Below are 20578 nucleotides of genomic sequence, written 5' to 3' on the forward strand. Positions count from 1 at the left end.
ACTACAGACGTCAATCCAAAATCATGACACACACACCACAAATTTTAGTGAAAGCTGTAGTGTTTATTAGCTCTTTAGTCTATTTGTGTCTCATTAAATCAGCCGCCCACAAACTGTCGTCCAACGTCTGTCTGTGGACGTGTTGCTGTGGTTTGTGGAATGCATTGTTATCAACTGCTGTTTGTTCCAATGGCGTAAGCACAGCAGAGGTTTTCTTGGACACATCAGTCCACATTGGTTTTCCAAATTTTTTATTAGAACTCAGTCAGCTTGGGTGTGACGTCATTCCAACCCAGACATCCAACTTCTGAAGTAAATGGAATGCAGCAGAAGAGTTTGAATTCTTCCAGCTAAGCAGGATTAAATCTGTGTGTGGTGTCGGCCATTACAATCAGTTTGTCCTTTTCCACTTGAAGCCCACCTGAGAGTCCACCAAACAGAGCTGTCAATGAGCTGTCCGTTGTAAAGCGCCAGAGTGGGCAAGTTATTTTTTTAAATTTATAGAAAGCGCTTAACTTTATTATAATAAACTGTTTCACATGGTAAATGCATACATACTGTGTTTGTGAAGAAGTGACTTTGACTTGAAAAATGCCACAGTTATCCTTTACAAAGCTGGCAAGCCTAGAGCACCAAATTCAACACCTCATGCCAAGCCTGTGCCACTTGCACTCTCGGTCCCATTTACATGAACTAACAATACTGCCATTAGGAGCTCCATGTTTGTGTTTTAGGTCACCCAAAGTGTAAGCTGCCTTTCAAGGCACTGACATAATCGGCCCACCACTTACATTGCAGGCTTGCAGTGTATCAACGAAGCTGCTCAGATGAACAAGAGACCGCCAACCAGCAATTATGTGTTTAGCTTGCCATGTTAACATCTAAAATCATAAAAATCGCAATCAGTTGCTTTAAGGGACTCTGCGGGCAGCCATGTGGAGTTCTATGCTGTGAGTTGCCAGGACCAGCACTGCATTCGGAGTTTAAAGAAGCCCCATTTTGCTTCGTTTTCAGTATTCCAAGGTTCATGTCATTTGCTCACCTCTGTCTCTTTTCTGTCTCAAAGGCTGCCCCCGACAGGTTGGGATTTCATTTGGAATATCAAAGCTGTGCGAGTTCTCTGGGCAGTACTACTGTGACTCGTGCCACCAGGATGACGAGGCCATCATACCTTCGAGAGTCATTCACAACTGGGACCTGCAGAAGAGAGTGGTGAGTGTGGGAGGCTTGGGCGAGGGGCTTAGAAACACCAAATCTGGAAGCCGTGGGCGCGGAGCCTGCAGATTCAGTTTAAGGTCCCTGGTAGTGCTGTCTGTCTGTACCCGAGTCTTTCAGAGCGTCTTTTGGAGGCTGAGGGTGGGTTGGGGGGGCTCGTTACTCCCCCTGCTGGCTGTTCTTGTTATTGCCACCACTCCTGTTACAAATGTCTTTTTTTTTCCCTTTGGTGGTTTTTTGCTCTGGTCTAAGGGGTCTGGTGGTAGAGATTTAAAAGTGAACATGCCCCCCCTTTCTTTCATTCAGGTGTCTAGACAAGCTGTGGAGTTCTTTGCCCAAATTCAGTTCGAACCCTTGATAAACATCGAGAATGTGAACCCCAGCTTGTATGACCACACCGAGCAGCTGGCCAGTATCTACGAGAGCCGCCAGAAGCTGAAGTTGCTGGGAGACTACCTGATGACTTGTCGAAGCGGCGCCATGAAGAAGATGCAGGCCAAGTAAGAAATCCTGCCATGTTGATTTCATGTGCTGTCTTCTGTGAACAACAAATCAAGCTGTGGTTAGACTTCACACAAGTAATATTTATTTTATCATGCTTTTTGTGGGGACCACCATCAGGCCAGTGCACTGTACTCAAAAAGTGGGCGTGAAAAACCCTACTTAAGGAAATGGCTGCGAGTGCCACTGGTCACGTAAGGGAGGACTGAGGGTACGGCCACACTGCTAGGTTTTCATTTACAAATGGAATTTTTAAACAAACAGTCTGTGCCCACACTAGCAGTTTCACATTGTTAACAAAATTCAAACAACCGATAACACGTGGGGCGTGGTTGTCAACTTACACTGGGCATGTGGGCAGCATAGACGTCTTCTACTGGGCATACGCTGTATGATTCTGGAATGATTTAAAGCCCGATTTTTTTTTTATTTTTTTATTTTTTTTTTTTTTTTTTTCCCCCTGAGTCATCTTTGGCTTCACTGGCTGTTGTTTCACATGTAGTATGAGAGGAGTTACAATGACTGATGGCACCTTACGACTTGGGCTGCTGTATAATCAGAAGAATTTCTGTGTGTCATCAATTACAATCGGCTGTCTTGTAGAGTGAGCAGTCTTGCAAGTAGATTTTCTAATGTCGCCATCATAAAAATTCATTTTGCATTAAGCATAGTGAGCGTACATTGGACACATGTAGTCTGATCACCCACGTGGTGGCATTTCATTCGGATTAAACATACTCATGTTGTCTGAGCACATAAACGACTGCCGACTGTTATCCTGCAGTGTGAGTAGTCGCTTGACCACAATTTCTAAAAATTGCACAAAATACAAACAAGCGCCATGGAAAGCAACTCTTCTGTGCCCGCTACGCTAGAGTATGGGTGACCAATCAGAGAATGAGACTGTAGCTGCGTTTGTTCAGAATTACCAAAGTTCTGCAGCTTTGAGTTTGCTTCATAGGACATAAAACCGCACCACGCCTCCATCTTCAAAACTCTCCAGCTCAGCTCTGCTGAGCGTTTTCAGAAACATTTTTTGTCAGTTGGGAACGCTGGTGTAGAAATGGACAAAAGGCTAAAATGGGAACAAAAGTCTGTGGTTTTTAAAGGAAGATGCAGTAATTGGGACCAGGTCTTAGAAAAAGTGACTGTGCAGGGTATGTTGAAATACAAGTTGCTGTCCCAGTGTGAGGACCTCTGTAGACTGTACACAGTTTTTCCTTCAACATCTCTCCATATTTTGCTCTGTCCATTTTGACAAGCCAACCAGTCTCTGGTAATGAACCCCATTAAGATCCCACCCCGTGATGCTGCCACCACTATACTTGAAGATGGGTTTTGGGTTTGTGACAAATAATTTGTATATATTATATAGTGTGTGTGAATATACAAATATATAAAATATATAATACATATGTGTAGCTGGAAATCCACAAAGGGAGCAAATGAATCACAGATCTTAAAATAGTTTTTTATTCCTAAGCTTTTGATTCCTACTAGGAATCATCATCAGAGGAAAATGATTAGACTTACAGGAATCAATTACAATATGTAGCAAATATGGAGGGGAGAATAGGTGGATTGGGGGGGGTTACAAGGTGGGATTCAGAAATTGTTGGTCACAAAGTCCTATTTATTATTTGCATATTCTTCTTATCAAGCCTACATATGCTGGGCTCATGTCCAAATGTATTTTAACGGCATTCTCATTAGATAGCTGCGTTTCAGCCGGCTCTCTGGCACTTTTAGTCTTAGACTTGAATTGACTCCCAGTTGAACATGTGTCCGGTTGAACTTGTATATGTGTAAATCAGAGATCCCGGGACCTTTCTTCTGACTGCATTACTATGTTCCTGTATACGTGTGGCAAGTGTTGTTGATTTTTGCCCCACGTATACTGCTGGACACACATTACACGGTGTGATATAAACTGCGTTCCATGTCTCTGCTGCTGATTTCTTGCTTTTAGCATTAAAAAGGACTCTGAGCAGCGTGTTTGTAGGCTTGTGCACTACTTTGATATCTTTACTATTTAAAACTATTTTAAGATACGTGATTCATTTCCTCCCTTTGTGGATTTCCAGCTACAAATATGCAAACCATATCACAGACCTTCACCTCCATTCATAAATATTTCTGTCTGTCTGTCTATTATAGTGCCTTTCATATCTGTCTATCTATCTAGCGGAGTGGTGGCTCTGAGGCTAGGGATGTGCACTGGCAATCGAAAGGTTGCCGGTTCAAATCCCGTAAATGCCAATAGGGACTCTGCTCTGTTGGGCCCTTGAGCAAGGCCCTTAACCTGCAATTACTGAGTGCTTTGAGTAGTGAGAAAAGTGCTATATAAATGCAAAGAATTCTTATCTATCTATCTTTGTGAATTTCCCCTTGGGATTAATAAAGTATCTATCTATCTATCTATCTATCTATCTGTCTGTCTGTCTGTCTGTCTGTCTGTCTTATAGCGCCTTTCATATCTATCTATCTATCTATCTATCTATCTATCTATCTATCTATCTATCTATCTATCTATCTATCATATAGTGCCTTTCATATCTATCATATAGCGCCTTTCATATCTATCTATCTATATCTATCTATCCTATATAGTGCCTTTCTATCCATTGATAGGGGGCTGGGTGGTCTCATGGTCTGGAACCCCTGCAGATTTTTTTTTTTCTCCAGCCATCTGGAGTTTTTTTTTTTGTTTTTTCTGTCCTCCCTGGCCATCGGACCTTACTCTTATTCTGTTAATTAGTGTTCTCTTATTTTAATTCTTACTTTGTCTTTTTTCTCTTTTCTTCTTCATGTAAAGCACTTTGAACTACATTGTTTGTATGAAAATGTGCGACAGAAATAAATACTGTTGTTGTTGTCATCGATCGATCATGTGTATGTGTTGTACATTACTTGCCATATAATACAAAGTGTACATGTCAGGTGTTTTGCCGTATTTGGCACTTGTCAGGTGTACGCACCTTTGCATCCCTTTACGTTAATTGGTCGTTGAAGCAGTTACTACATGTCTATGATTTGCTTCTTGCAGCTGAGAGGGCATGGCAGATGTTTGCCAACCTACCACAAGTGTTACTTGGTAGGTGAACACCCAAATAATCAGATTGCGATGAGACCTATGGAGATTATATATTATTGTTATACTGTATATGTACAGGTATAATCTGTTTTTGTGTACTTGCATACTTGTAAATAGCACAGTGAAATGCCTGCTTAGTACGTGTTTGACCACGATGTGCATTTTGGAACCTCTGTTCAGCAGATTTGCTAGTCCATGCGTCCCGTTTTCTTCGTTTTCTTTGTCACTTGTTGTATTTGTTCATTGGCCATTCCAGCCCTCTTGTGGACACCAGATGACATTACGCCTGGACACCAGCAGAACTTTTGTTGTTTTATTAATATAGTGATTATAGAACAGACCAGCCGCACCTGAAACTTGATTCATGTGACAAGTTGATTACTTTAGGTTTCCCAGTTACTTTACATGGCCTGTTGGATGATTAATTACTTCATATATGTATTTGTATTGACCCCATGCAGATTGAGGAGGATGGTTCAAGTGGCCAAAGAATCACAAAAGATCAGAACTGGAGAATTTCAGGTATTTGTTGGGTCTTGGAGTGAAAATATTTCGAAAGCTGCAATCAGATGCCTCCTACATAACCACAAGTTGTTTGGGAGGGATGCCAGATAAGAAATCCTTCACTGTTAGCATAAAAACCAACCCAAGCACTTAACAGTTTGCCAAACCTTATTTGAACTTTCAATGTGGTCAGATTAGACAAAATAGAGCTTTTTAGCTTCAAACACTAGAAGTGGATTTGGAGTAGATATGCATAAAAAAGTGTCTTGTTTCCGCTGTGAAATACGGTGGTGGATCTTTGATTCTGGCAGACAGTATGGTGCAGTGGTTAAGGCTTTGGACTTCAGACCCTGAGGCTGTGGGTTCAAATCTGACACTCTGTGACCCTGAGCAAGTCACTTCACCCACCTGTGCTCCAATTGCCAAAAGAAATGTAACCAAATTTTATCTCAAATGTTGTGGGTCGACTTTGGATAAAGGCGTTGGCCAAATAAATAAATGTACTTTTTATCAGAGTTTATAGAAACTTTGCAATGTCTTTGTCTGCTAAGGGCTCGCTTATACTTCACGCTCAGAACGTTTACGCGGCCGCATCATGGCTTCTTCGCATTCCTAGTGTTCATTTGACACGTCCTCTGAGCAGGTCCTCAGAAATTAAAACGACGCGTGCGTGAGTTGCAGTACCAGCGAAAAGTCGGGGGGCACAGTGTGATATAAATCGGAATGTGACGTCAGAGTCTCTGGTTACTATCGACATGTGACAGAAAGCCACTTTGCGGATCCTACAGGATCGATGTGCGCGCTTCGATGTTTGATTGATTGATTGATTGATTGATTGATAGATAGATAGATAGATAGATAGATAGATATTTTATTAATCCCAAGGGGAAATTCACATACTCCAGCAGCAGCATACTGATAAAAACAATATTAAATTAAAGAGTGGTAACAATGCAGGTATAACAGACAATATCTTTGTGTAATGTTAATGTTTACCCCCCTGTGTGGAATTGAAGAGTCGCATAGTGTGGCGGAGGAACGATCTCCTTAGTCTGTCAGTGGAGGAGGATGGTGACAGCAGTCTGTCGCTGAAGCTGCTCCTCTGTCTGGAGATCATCCTGTTTGATGAATGGTTCGATGTGGTGAAGCAAAATGCTGACATACAGATGCATTCGTGGTGTTTTTATTTTAAAGTGTTGCATGTTCCCGATCGTAATGACACGACTCATTTTAAAAGTCTCACATACCGTCTTTTGTGTCGTCTTTTTTTTCTAGGTCTTCCTCCTGACCTGACAGCAGCGGCAAACAGCTGTAGATCAGCATACAGAACACATTAAGTGCATGATATTCCAACTCTCTGCACATTTAGAATCCTTAAATGTATACTTGATATCACTTTCATGATGAAATGCATTAAAATATTTATGTTACACTTTACAGATAAATCGTTAATTTCATTTAAATAATGAATACTGTTAATAATTACACATATGGGGTGACACGGCAGCACTGCTGTCTCGCAGGGAGTCACGTCGCTGGAATTCCCTGCCTGGAGTTTGCATGTTTTTCTGCTGGGTTTCCACGGTGGGCTCACAAGTTTCCTTCCAAAGACATGCAGATTCAGTGACACTAAAATGACGCCAGTGTGTGTGTGCTTGTATTCACCTTGTGATGAGCTGATGCCCCATCTAGGGATTGTTTCTGCCTCGTGCCCAATGCTTGCTGGAATGGACACATCTCTGGATTGATGGATTTAATCATAAAACATCCTTTTCAGAGATATTGCAGTACGGTGTCATCGGAATTTAATGGCAGTTCCAGGCAATTCACAATTCGCAGTGAAGCCGAACCTGTTCTGACCGTGATGATATCTTGCACTGCCACCTGCTGGATTCCTCCAGATTTACGTAAAGTACGCACGCAAGTATGAACAGTACAACACATGCTGGAGCATGCATCGCGTGAAGTATAAACCTGGCCTAAGAGTGGATTGAAATGTTTCACTTGCCGTACTCCGTTGAAGACATAAACATATTACACACCTCAAACCCTTTGCACGGTGAGTTTGGAGCATTTATTTTGAAATGAAATCCACAACAGGTTTCATAAAGTTTTACACTGGGCTCAGTCCATTTATTCCAAACCGCTCCGTTTTTGCCCCTTTCATGGCTCCCACATATTTTTATTGGCCGCCTTTTTTTTTTTTTTGGTTCCCAAACATGGCGTCCTCCTCACCACCCTCTCATGATGCCCAGCTTGATCGATTGTTGTGTTTCTCCCATCTCAGTGGCCAGTGGCGAGACGTCACAGATTTGTCCCTGCTTCCCTGACCAGCATTCATTATTTGCTCGGCTGTTGAGTTCTGCTGATGACATCTCCATTGTAGATTCAGGGGGGGGTCGTATGTCTGAATTCTCAATGCCTTTTAAGTCTTTTTCCATTACCTGATTCTTTACCCGAGTTACTGGAGAAGCTCCCTGGTGGTCTTACTGCTTTCTGTGTAAACAGCCAACAGGATGATGTCACATGGCCCGGGTGGGTTAGAGCTTAGGGGTTTGGTCGGGTCTGTGTGGTCTTTGTGACGATGCAGGTTCGCTCCACGCTCCCTTTCAGCTTCTGGGAGCCCTTGAACCCTTCACCGTCGGTAATGTTACCGATGAGCTCGGCAGTGAGGCACAACAATGGAGCAAAGGGATGGTGCAAAAGTGGAAAGTGCTTTTATTAAAAACAACAACAACAAAATAACAGTTTCCAAATTAAATAAAGTGCAGTGCTTCAAATCATTGTTTCCGAAAACCGGAGTTTTCTGAACAGCACACAATGCACTGGTTTCGCACAGAAATCAACATAAAACGTCCTGTCGCTATGTGCTGTGGCTGCTGTTGGCGCCTGTTTGGCATCTCTGGCAGCAGTAGCTGCGCAAGGGCAGCTCGATGGCCAGCAGGAATGCATGGCGGTCAGGTGGGCGACAGTGGCAGTCGCTGTGTGACACAATATGGTTTGCACCTGTTGTCATCATAAATGGTCCTCCTAGGCGAACGCTGCTGTAAGCGTATCAGCTACACGAACGCGTTGAGCACCACGATCAACTGGGGACCAATAGGCTGATGCTGGTACCTCAATTTCGTTTTTGATCTCCATCTCCAGGTCACCTGCATCAAAGTCAGTCTGATTCAGCGACAATATAGAAAACGTCCATGGAGTATTTTTGCTTTGAACATTTGCTTTAGTCTCCCCAGATGCTGATGCCATTTTTGAGGCTGTTTGCTCTCCGCTACTCCTGCACGCGCAGGGAATCGAGGTCAAATCAACTAAGCTACGTAACTTTCCTTCAAGCAAAGAGAGTCGATCTAAAAAGTAAGGGCGAGTTTTGTCTCAGCTTACAGCCGATTACCGTCCTCTACCCCTGAAATTTTGACAAAATAATAATAATAATACATTTTATTTATATAGCGCCTTTCCCATGCTCCAGGCACTTACAGAATATAATAATGAATGGCAGCGTATACAGTATATTGCATTGTCAACATCAGCCCTGAAAGAGTTAAATAAATAAATAATCCATAACTAGTGGAGGTTAAAAACAATAAATGAATCCTTTAAAACGAGGTTTAAGCAATGCAGGAAGCAGTCTCTCTAAAAAACAAGCCGGTGTCTTCTTTTATCTGGTGGCTCTCCTGCTTCTCCAGTCTGGGCCCCGCAACAGGAGAGTCGCCCTCTCAGCAACTGACCTTCTGAACTGTCCGGTTGCCTTCCATTCCCTGGCTCCGTATGCGGCTTCCTTACCGGATTGAGACTTGCGTTCCTCAACGGCCAGGTCTCTCACGCTGAGGCTCACCTTCCCAAGACTCCACAACTCACGCTGCCATCTTGGCCTTACGCAGCAAGCCGTCCTTCAACCCCGGTCACTCCAGCTTTTTGTTCGCTCAGCTGGAAGCAACCGCTTCCTTCTGCCCCACCGAGTGTCGGCCAAACACCACTGCTAGGGCTCACTGTCCACTGTCTCGCTCACTTGCTCTGGCTCTCTCTCCTTCTTTTCTCTTTAATCTCCTTTTTTCCTCTTCTCTTTTTTTTTTTTTTTTTTTTTTTTTTTTTGCCCCCCTAGCCGCCTCGCGCTTCTATTTATGATGAGGACGTGGCAGCTGTGGCAATCAGCAGCCCCTGGGAACTATTACGGATGCAGACCACTTCTGACCTGTGCACTTAGGTGAGAAACGCCCACACCACGAATCCCCCTGGAACTGCTTCAGCCACTCGACCACCACGCCCCCTCGCTAAGCTGCAAGCACGGCGATTTATTTAAAACTGGCCTCTTGACGTGAGCGGTGGACCTGCTATACCACACTCCTACTTATGTGCACTGATCAGCATGTAACACGTTACCCCTCTGCAGCGCCACAATTGGACATGTGAAGTGGTCCGGAGCACACCGGTCAGTCCAACAGCAGATTGTTCTGAAGCTGATGGTGGCCGTCTGAGACGGTCCTTTGAAGTGCTTGAGTTGTCTCTTTTTAGGTATTTTTTGATTTCTTCATTCATGCATTATCAAAATGTCAGATATATTTTGTAAACCGTCAATTTAAAGGTTTTATAGCTTTTGGTTTAATGCAGAAAGTTGTGCTAGCAGTCTGGCAGATTCTGTACTTGACATGGCGCCTCACGTGAAGCGAGACGTGAACCAAAGGATTGTGTGATGTGTTCAGGCTTCCGCTTGTGGTGACAGTCTGAGAATTTACATTACATTACATCATTTACATTAAATATATATGTGGAGTCTGTCTAAATTGTACACATTTTACACAAAGATTCCATTTGCATGTATTTGCTCAGCAGACGCTTTTACCCAAAGCGATTTACTGTGCAAAAAGGAGGTCAACATAATCGAGTGACATCAGGCTACTGGGGGTCTGCTTTTGACCAAATGTGGCAAGACGGGTTATAAAAGTTGATTGGCCCAAGTCAAGATCTATAAATCTAGCATAGTGAAAAAACAAATATCAATTTAACAATAATAGCAGATGTCAACAGGAAAAAAAACATTTTTAACAATTTGGTGGGTATTCACAGATTAGAGGGTCTTCAAACGCTTCTTAAATTCATTGAGGGATTCAGAAATTCGGGAGGTGATGGGCAGCTTGGTCCACCAACTAGGAGCTACTGTGGACACTTTTTCTATGGTGTCGTTTCTCGTGACTGAAGACAGAGAGATATAATTAAAGTTAGTAAAAAATCTTTTATTCAAACACACCAGGCAAAGGTAAAATGACAGAGAAGCGCAGTCCTAGGACACCGCCCTTCATCTGCCCCCCGGCCAGGGTATCCCAAAGTTTTTATAGCGCTTTGTCTTGTGATTTCAATTACACAAGTACTGCAAAACAACAACAACAACGGTTAGTTCCTTAAAACAATATATAAAAGCTAAGCTTTTTCTTATATCTCTAACTAAGCATTTTCTTACAGTCTCCAATATTGGCCAAAAGACAAATGTCACGTACCCCCTGCGACCCTGTGACTTCTTCACCCTGTCTCATTTACTTTGAAGAAGTTAACCAAGAAAACAGTTTGAATCATATAGAAACTGATTTTGTTGAGCCCTTGCACAATATATTTTTGTCAGTTCAATAGCCTTTGTAACAGGGCTTACAAGCATTGCTGAAATGAAAGTTTTTAGTCACCAAATACACAGAGTACAATGTGCTCAGGAGAACATCTTTCTTCCACACTACAAACGAAAAGGAGCTATCGTTTGAAGTTGTATTTTCTTTTGTGTTTTGTTTTCGCAGGATGGAAAAGAGGACCTACTTGCTGGAATCTGCTCACCTGTACAGCATTGCCGACCTTGAAGAGGTATGATGCGAGCGTTGAGTGCGCTAACACAGTTGCTGCTGAAAGGAAATGTTGCATCTGCAGCCTGCTTTTAGGCCTGCCATGTTGCTGAGGGTTGTGTATGAATGCCGTATGCTGACCCGTATCTTTCCAAGTTTGCTGGTGTGACAGGAGCTGCCTCTGTGTCCTTTTATTTCCAGGTGGCAGAAGGCCAGTATGAAGTCTTTCTCCAGTCTCTTATTCAGACAGCTTCCAATCACGTGTATGGATGTGATCTCTGTTTCCAAAGAGGATTCATCTGCCAGATGTGCAACCACAGCGACATCATCTTCCCATTTGAGTTTGAAGCCACCACCCGGTAAGCTGTTAAACTTAAATGACATCTCAGTGCCAGCTAGAGGAACAAAGTGAGCAGTTTTGGAAAGTGTGGCAGTTGCACTGGCAGGTCCGCGGTTGTGCCAGCTTCTGCTCTGTTACAGCTACATGGAGCTTCTACGCCCACAAATACCACAGGGGAGTATGAACTCGACCATTCGACATCATAGAAATTGCATGCAGCAGTGACCCCTGCGATTGCTTAAACTGCATCTGAAGCCCACCCTGTGTGCTGTTCACATTGGTCAATGTGGTTTGAGAATGAGGCAGCACTGTGATCTTTATTATTGCTGGTGTTAACCTTAACAGTGACGTCTTTAGGCTTGCCGGAGACCACAGCACACAACGCAAGCATAAACAGCAGTAAAGCTCCTTATCTTCAAATACGCCTTGTGGGGAAAAAGGGCCTGTTATTAGTCGTGAAAAGGGGCTGCTTCACTGCAAAGTTAATGATAAGGTCTGGGGAGAAGAGGAATGGTGCTGCATAGGAAAGAAAAAATCAGTACAGATACAAATCAAATGATAAACGGATTTTCTTAAAGTGCAGCCTTGGCTTTAGGCCCAGAGCGTTCACATGCACACACATAATCGGGTTTAAGGTTGGTAACCCAGTGTGTCCAGTAGGGGGCGCTTGCTCCCTGGGATTGTGTTCTTTATTGAAATTCAACAACAACAACATTTATTTATATAGCACATTTTCATACAAAAAGTAGCTCAAAGTGCTTTACATAATGAAGAAAAGAAAAATAAAAGACAAAATACAAAATTAAAATAAGACAACATTAGTTAACATAGAAAAGGAGTAAGGTCCGATGGCCAGGGTGGACAGACAAAACAAAAAAAACTCCACTGAAGAAAAAATAAAATCTGTAGGGGTTCCAGGCCACGAGACCACCCAGTCCCCTCTGGGCATTCTTCCTAACATAAATGAAATAGTCCTCTTTGTAGTTAGGGTTCTCATGGAGTCACTTGATGCTGATGGTCATACAGACTTCTGGCTTTTAATCCATCCATCACTGTTGGAATGTCATGGTGCTTTGAGTAGATGGTGGTGGCGCAAGCCACCACCAAAAGGACATCGGAAAAGGAAACAGATGAGAGAGTAGGGGTTAGTACAGATTTTGAATGAATAGTTATTATAATGAATTGGATATACAGAGTATCAGGATTAAATTACAGTGAAGTTATGAGAAGGCCATGTTACAGTAATGTGTTTTCATTAGTTTTTTAAAGTGCTCCACTGTATTAGCCTGGCGAATTCCTACTGGCAGGCTATTCCAGATTTTAGGTGCCTAACAGCAGAACGCCGCCCGCCTCACCACTTCTTTTACGTTTTGCTCTTGGAATTCTAAGGAGACACTCAGTTATGGATCTGAGGTTACGATTTGGAATATAAGACGTCAGACATTCTGATATATAAGATGGGGCAAGATTATTTAAGGCTTTATAAACCATAAGAAGAATTTTAAAGTCAATTCTGAATGACACAGGTAACCAGTGTAGTGACATCAAAACTGGAGAAATGTGTTCAGATTTTCTTTTCCTGGTAAGGACTCTAGCAGCTGCATTCTGCACTAGTTGCAAACGATTTATGTCTTTTTTGGGTGGTCCTGAGAGGAGTGCGTTACAGTAATCTAGCCGACTGAAAACAAATGTGTGAACTAATTTCTCAGCATCTGTCGATGATATAAGAGGTCTAACTTTTGCTATGTTTCTTAAGCGAAAAAATGCTGTCCTAGTGATCTGATTAATATGCGATTTAAAATTTAGATTACAGTCAACGGTTACCCCTAAGCTTTTTACCTCCGTTTTGACTTTTAATCCTAATGCATCCAGTTTATATCTAATAGCCTCATTGTATCCATTATTGCCAATCACTAAGATTTTGGTTTTCTCTTTATTTAATTTGAGAAAGTTACTATTCATCCATTCTGAGATACAGGTTAGACATTGTGTTAGTGAATCAAGAGAATGGGGGTCATACTTGAACCTTATGTGTACCCCTTCAGTAACCATGGCAGAAATAGTCAAGTCAAGTTGGTGAGCATGCAGGGGTACAGAGCATTGCCGCACCAACTTCATAACGTAACAGTTCGGGATCCCAGTTGGCAACCCCCAACAACAACAACATTTATTTATATTGCACATTTTCATACAAATGAGGACGCGCAAAGTGCTTTACATAATGAAGAAAGAGGAAAAAAGACCAAATAAATTAGAAAATAGAATTATGGAACACTAGTTAACATAGAGTAAAAGTAAGGTCTGATGGCCAGGGAGGTCCAGTCCCACCCTCTAGAAATGACCATCAGTCTGCTGCAGCCAGGTGTTACATGGACAACCACTTGGATCCCCAACAATGAGGACCCTACAAGCTGGATCACCCAATGGGAATCGCGCCACATGGCTGTAGTGCCGTAACGGACGCTCCCTCACAATGCAGGTCATGTGCCTCATTCGGGACTCCGTGAGCAACACAAAGTCAGACCAGTGGTACCCAAGGATTCTCTGAAGAGACACACATGAAGGAGTCCAGTCTTCATCTCAGGTCACTGGATGGCATCCATGTCTCACAACCGTATAGCCAGAAATAGTCAGACAAGAGAAATATGGCACAAACGGAGATATAAATATGTTTAATATGCTTTAAAATGCAGCTTTCACTCCCAGAATGCAGTGTAGTGTAGTCATTTATACATACACATCCAGGCCAGAGAGAAGCCGTTGGAACAGCAGAGTCATCATCCAGTTCTTCAGTTGAATGCTGATGAATGTGCACCCCATTCGGCAGAGTGCAAGGCGGCCTTCTTCTTGCAGGTGGCTTCTAGAAGGTTCCTCTCCATTATAAATAACTGACTCATTTTGCATATTAGCTGAGCTTTTTATGAAACTTTCCAGGTATGGAGTAACTACCATCTGAGCTTTGTTAATTTTGGTCTGTGGTCTTCTAAGAAATGGCAGAGTGGTGGCTCTGAGGCTAGGGATCTGTGCTGGCAATCGGAAGGTTGCCGGTTCGAATCCTGTAAACTCCAAAAGTGACTCTACTTTGTTGGGCCCTTGAGCAAGGCCCTTAACCCGCAATTGCTCCGTTCCGGGTATGACGTTAATCCAGTCCTACATGTAGGCCCACCAACCTGCAGGGAAAACCTGGGGGTGGGTGGCAGAATTGGCACTCCAGCCACCATTAAAAACCTCCCACTGTTCCATTCCATCTGAACTAGTGGTGCTGAGGTGTCATCTGTCGTATGGCTGTACTCGGGTCCTAATCTGGGATCCTGAGTTGGTTTGTCATGTGGTGGGTGCAGCAATGCGCCATATCAGTGTGTGCTCCTAACCTCCTCCTCCTCTTCTAAGACCCACATAGCAACTTTTCTGCTATCTGCTCTAATCATTCGAGGCCTCTGCCTGATCTTGATGGGTCAGGCCTGCTTTAATCAACCAAAATCCCTGCCTGACAGAATTGTCCTTACTTTCAGCTGCATTAAGCTAATAAATCACAATTATCAAAAAGTTTTTTCATTTTCTGGTTACACCCAGTTAAAGAAGAACCCTGCTTTCTTAGTAATCCATAAATCGTCTGGAGTTCTCCTTAGGCAAAATGCTCCGAAATCATTAAAAGGTGCCAAAAAAACAAAAAGAGAGTTAAACATTATCATCAGCCATCGTGAAACCGAAAATAAGCCTGACGCCTGTGATCGTTTTCTTGCGTTTTATAAATATGTTTAGTCAAGCTGCCTCTCTGCTTATAGGTTTCTGTTACTTGATTGCACTCAGCGCACTCTTTTTCCACTTGACTTTGCGACTGAGCCCTGCGAAGGAACGGCCTACCGATACGTGTGCTTCACTCCGTACACCCAGTGCTGCTGGGATAATAACAACAACGACAATACAGGTATTTTTCCATCAGTAAGTACAGTGGAACCTCGGTTCACGAGGTTAATCTGTTCCATAAAGTGACTTGTGAACAGAAATGCTTGTATTCCGAATCAAATTTTCCCATTTCCAATGAATCTGCTCCACAGCCCAGAACTGTTGATACACATACACTGTAAAGTCTATCTATTGGCTGCTTTATCTGAGCTCTCGGCTTTGCCATGCCGTATGACACTGTGAATGCCACTTTTTTAAACTTCTCAAACCGTGATCCTCCCAATGGTTCAGTTTCAGTTTGTTCTAAAACTGGATCTACATTTCTTCATGTGCACACTATTGTGTGTTTTTGGTTGAAGGCGCTGCCCCCTTCATGAATATTGATGAGTTACCATAGAGCAGCAAAACACATATAAATATTCATGATGTTATTTTATCCACTAGATGGCAGCAGAATACTGTCCAAGTGCTGTGCAGGACTCACACTGCACATGTGAACAATACCACTGTCCCTGTGAGGTACTCGGGCTTAACCGGATTTGCATAGAATTACAAGCCTGGGAGACGCTCATTGGGGTTAAGGGTGCAGTCACCACAGAATGCCGAAGCCACAGCACAAATGCCTCTTTGAGACACAGCACGTGTTCCACAGAAGAGCACTTTTATAAGAGTGGGTTCATTTTACCATCGTTAACATTAAAAACACGCAGCACAGGTGGTCAGGAAATGCACATCCTTTTGTGGTGTAAATAAAAATAGCTTGATTTCGTTTTCAGTTTCACGTGTTAATATGTTGCTTCTTCCCTTTTGTACATTTTCTGATATTTTCTAAAGCACTGATGAGACGTCGGTCAAGTGAATATACAAGAGTTAAGTCAAAAAGTCAAGGCGAGTTGACAATTACACAGTCACCACAACGGATAGAAGCTGACACAATGCGACACGTTCACAATGGCTGATGGGGAGTTCGAACGCATGCTGTCAGACTAATTGAAGCCAAGGTCAAATGAACATGGATGCCGTAGTGAAATGTCTTTGGACAGAAGGAGTGGGAGAGAGACGTTCGGAGCTGGTGCTGATATAGCACATTGCTGCACCCACCACATGACATACCAAGTTAGGACCCCAGATTAGGACCCGAGTGCAGCCATGCAATGGGTGACGCCTCAGCACCAGTTCAGATGGATTGGAACAGTGGGAGGTTGTTATGGTTGCCGGAGTGCCAATTCTGCCACCAACCCCCAGGTTTTTCCCAACAGGTTGGAGGACCTTCATGTAGGGCTGGATGTAGATTAGCATCATACCTAGGATGGAGCAATCTCAGGGTAAGGGCCCAATGAATTAGTCACTTTTGGCGTTTACGGGATTTGAACCAGCAGCTTTACAATTACCAGTGCAGATCCCTAGCTTCAGAACCACCACTCCACCCAGAGGGAGTGAAACCTGCTGAAATTCTCTCAAGGAGAGTGAGAACTGCAAGACTCGAACACAAAGGTTTCAAGCGGGAAGAACAAGTGTCACTGACGGAAGCTCGATCTGGTTGACCATCAACATGGGGCATACAAACCCACATCAATTTTCTAGATAGATAGATAGATACTTTATTAATCCCAAGGGGAAATTCAAATACTCCAGCAGCAGCATATTGATAAAAAACAATATTAAATTAAAGAGTGATAACAATGCAGATATAACAGACAATAACTTTGTATAATGTTAACGTTTACACCCCCGGGTGGAATTGAAGAGTCGCATAGTGTGGTGGAGGAACGATCTCCTCAGTCTGTCAGTGGAGCAGGACGGTGACAGCAGTCTGTCACTGAAGCTGCTCCTCTGTCTGGAGATGATCCTGTTCAGTGGATTCTCCATGATTGACAGGAGTCTGCTCAGTGCCCATCGCTCTGCCACAGATGTCAAACTGTCCAGCTCCGTGCCTACAATAGAGCCTGCCTTCCTCACCAGTTTGTCCAGGTGTGAGGCGTCCCTCTTCTTTATGCTGCCTCCCCAGCACACCACCGTGTAGAAGAGGGCGCTCACCACAACCGTCTGATAGAACATCTGCAGCATCTTATTGCAGATGTTGAAAGACACCAGCCTTCTATTGAAGTATAGTTGGCTCTGTCCTTTCTTGCACAGAGCATCAGTATTGGCAGTCCAGTCCAATTTATCATCCAGCTGCACTCCCAGGTATTTATAGGTCTGCACCATCTGCACACAGTCACCTCCGACGACCACGGGGTCCATGAGGGGCCTAGTCCTCCTGAAATCATCCACCAGCTCTTTGTTTTTGCTGGTGTTCAGGTGTAGGTGGTTTGAGTCGCACCATTTAACAAAGTCCTTGATTAGGTTCCTATACTCCTTCTCCTGCCCACTCCTGATGCAGCCCACGATAGCAGTGTCGTCAGCGAACTTTTGCACGTGGCAGGACTCCGAGTTGTATTGGAAGTCTGATGTATATAGGCTGAACAGGACCGGAGAAAGTCCAGTCCCCTGCAGCACTCCTGTGCTGCTGACCACAATGTCAGACCTGCAGTTCCCGAGATGCACATACTGAGGTCTGTCTGTAAGATAGTCCATGATCCATGCCACTAGGTATGAATCTACTCCCATCTCTGTCAGCTTGTCCCTAAGGAGCAGAGGTTGGATGGTGTTGAAGGTGCTAGAGAAGTCCAGAAACATATTTCTTACTGCACCACTGCCTCTGTCCAAGTGGTGTAGCATCTAGATGATGGCATCCTCTGCTCCCACCTTCTCCTGGAATGCTTTCTGAATGAATTCTGAACACCTTCATCAGAGGAGAAAGACAGATTCCGTTGCCCACTGTTGTTTAAATATCAGCTGTGGATCTGCACCTGCCGTAGTGCATGAGGACTTTGGGTTCCCTTAAGTTAGAGCAGGATGGGCACCCAGACAGCGTACTGATCTGCACAAGCCAACATCCTTTGGTGAATTTCAGCAGGCTTCACAACCTCTCCCCAAAGACATCTCACTACGGAGTGTTGCTCAACAATGGTGCCTCCCGTAGGTTCATTTGAGCTTGGCTTCAACTAGACTAACCACAGAGTGCTGCGATGTGTGTCTGAACTACCCATAAGCCACCGCGAATGTGTTGCATTGCGTCAGCTTCTGTTTGTTGCGTTTACCACATCATTTTCAAATTGCCCTTTTGATTTACCGTTGCATTTAGTGCATCCAATGACCACAGCTCAGATCACAGGCTCGGGTTTGAAGGACTAAACACAGCAGGTACCCTCTGAACATATCTGCATGTGTTAAGGTGAAGAATTGCAATATGGGGGGTGAACTGAACGGTGTTAATAATTGTACAAAGTGAAGCCACGGAGTCTCGTAACAGCTGTAGCTTCGGTAAAGCTCAGTGACGTTCAGTTGAGAGCATTGGCACACTTGGCTCAGTGACACAAACCATAACTCCGCCTTCAGCACAAATCGATATACAGGCCTTATGGGTGTAAAAGAAGTAGTTTCAACACACAAAGAAAAGGTTTAGGGCAGCCACCCGTATATTGTCCATGGTATTGAAAACGAAAGAGATGTGGCTGGTTTGAGTTTCAAGACTGAACTGATCAGGTTTTGGGATGCGGAGTCTTTATAGGCCGGAACCGGAAGTGATGGCATATTGGCCACCAGAACTGGAAGTGATGTCTTTCTGGGTGCCGGAACCGGGAGTGACGTTAAATCAGGCAGGTTTACCCATATTTGGTCTGCAGAGATAACAGAAATAGGTTTAGAGCACTCCGCCACCCCCTGGCCTGGCAGGTAATTACCTCCACTTGGTCTGTTCAGCTCCCTCCTAATCGCACGTGTGTGACGGGTTTGGCCTGCACATTGACGGAACTGAATCATGAAATGTTGCACCTGTAGGCAGAGGGAAGATTCATTAAATGTGAAATGTTTCGTCTCATAGATGGCTGACAGCCATAAAAGACCCGAGATGAGGCCAAGGGGGGCTGAATGGGCAGAAAAAACATTCTTCAGACGTCGACTCCATTGTTCTGACATTGCTTGTTTTAAATGAAGCAAGTAACTCCTCTTGTTGTTTGTGACTTGACTTCGGCGCCCCCCACTACCCGTGTGTTCACGCAGCTTCACCACCCGCCAGCTTTGCTGTGTCCTTTCCCTACAGCTGTGGTGACTTCATGATCTGCTTGGAAGTTGTGTTGTGTGCTCACAAGAGGCAAGAAGAGGAAAGCGCAGGAAGTCGCCCAGTCCTGCCCAACCAGAAAAGGAAAGGAAAATGAAAACGCAAGGATACACATGGATGAGAGAACATCGGCCTCCTCCACAATACGCTGGCCTTACTCGAAGCAGAGCTTCCTCTCGTCTGTTTTGTGGATTCAGAAAGTCTGCAGAACCGCTAACCCCCCCCCCCCCCCCCCCCCCTCACCTTCTGCCCACTTTATTTTGTCGTCATTTTCATTTTGAAATTGATAAGTTTGCCATTTTTGCCCATTAGTCTACACTCGATAATCCAATCGGGACATGTGACCAGAAAGGTTTGCAGATTAATTAAAAATCAAAAAGTTAAATCTGTCATTCCTAGACATGTTCAGACCCTTCATGTATGTTTTCAGTATGGCAGTAATTTAAGCTTTGAGTCTTTTTTGAGTTGGGTCTCTACACGCTTGGCACCCCTGGATTTGGGCTGTTAATCCCAGTGTGCAGCCCCAAGACTGGTCCTCTTTGAGCGTGAGGATTCGTATTTAATTGACTTCATGCTAGTTTGTGGTGTTTGTTCTGTCCGTGTCTTTTGTTATTTGATGCCTCATAGCTCAGGTCATGTTATGACCTCTCTTGACTTCAGGATCACATGAAAGACCATCTCTCTCCATAAAATCTGACATTGTGGTCAGGAGCGCCGCAGGGGACTGGACTTTCTCCGGTCCTGTTCAGCCTATATACATCAGACTTCCAATACAACTCAGAGTCCTGCCACGTGCAGAAGTTCGCTGACGACACTGCTATGGTGGGCTGCATCAGGAGTGGGCAGGAGGAGGAGTATATGAACCTCATCAAGGACTTTGTTAAATGGTGCGACTCAAACCACCTACACCTGAACACCAGCAAAACCAAGGAGCTGGTGGTGGATTTTAGGAGGTCCAGACCCCTCATGGACCCCGTGATCATCAAAGGTGACTGTGTGTAGAGGGTGCAGACCTATAAATACCTGGGAGT

General features: G+C 43.9%; 1 protein-coding gene across 4 annotated transcripts in view; it reads left to right on the top strand.

Annotated features, from left to right (window-relative positions):
• The window catches only part of plekhm1 (pleckstrin homology domain containing, family M (with RUN domain) member 1), a 350418-nt gene that overhangs the window by 82158 nt on the left and 247682 nt on the right, over positions 1-20578 (top strand). For all 4 annotated transcript variants that reach the window (XR_007933443.1, XM_028818598.2, XM_028818599.2 and 1 more), the window contains exons 8-11: positions 1067-1212; positions 1522-1715; positions 11098-11161; positions 11341-11498. Coding sequence is in view for 3 of the 4 variants with exons in the window: in XM_028818598.2 (XP_028674431.1) it covers positions 1067-1212; positions 1522-1715; positions 11098-11161; positions 11341-11498 (562 nt within the window). In the remaining variant the exon portion in view is untranslated. The remainder of the gene's footprint in view (positions 1-1066; positions 1213-1521; positions 1716-11097; positions 11162-11340; positions 11499-20578) is intronic.

The sequence above is a fragment of the Erpetoichthys calabaricus genome, chromosome 14, assembly GCF_900747795.2.
Source record: "Erpetoichthys calabaricus chromosome 14, fErpCal1.3, whole genome shotgun sequence".
In the NCBI taxonomy this organism is placed as follows: domain Eukaryota; kingdom Metazoa; phylum Chordata; class Cladistia; order Polypteriformes; family Polypteridae; genus Erpetoichthys; species Erpetoichthys calabaricus.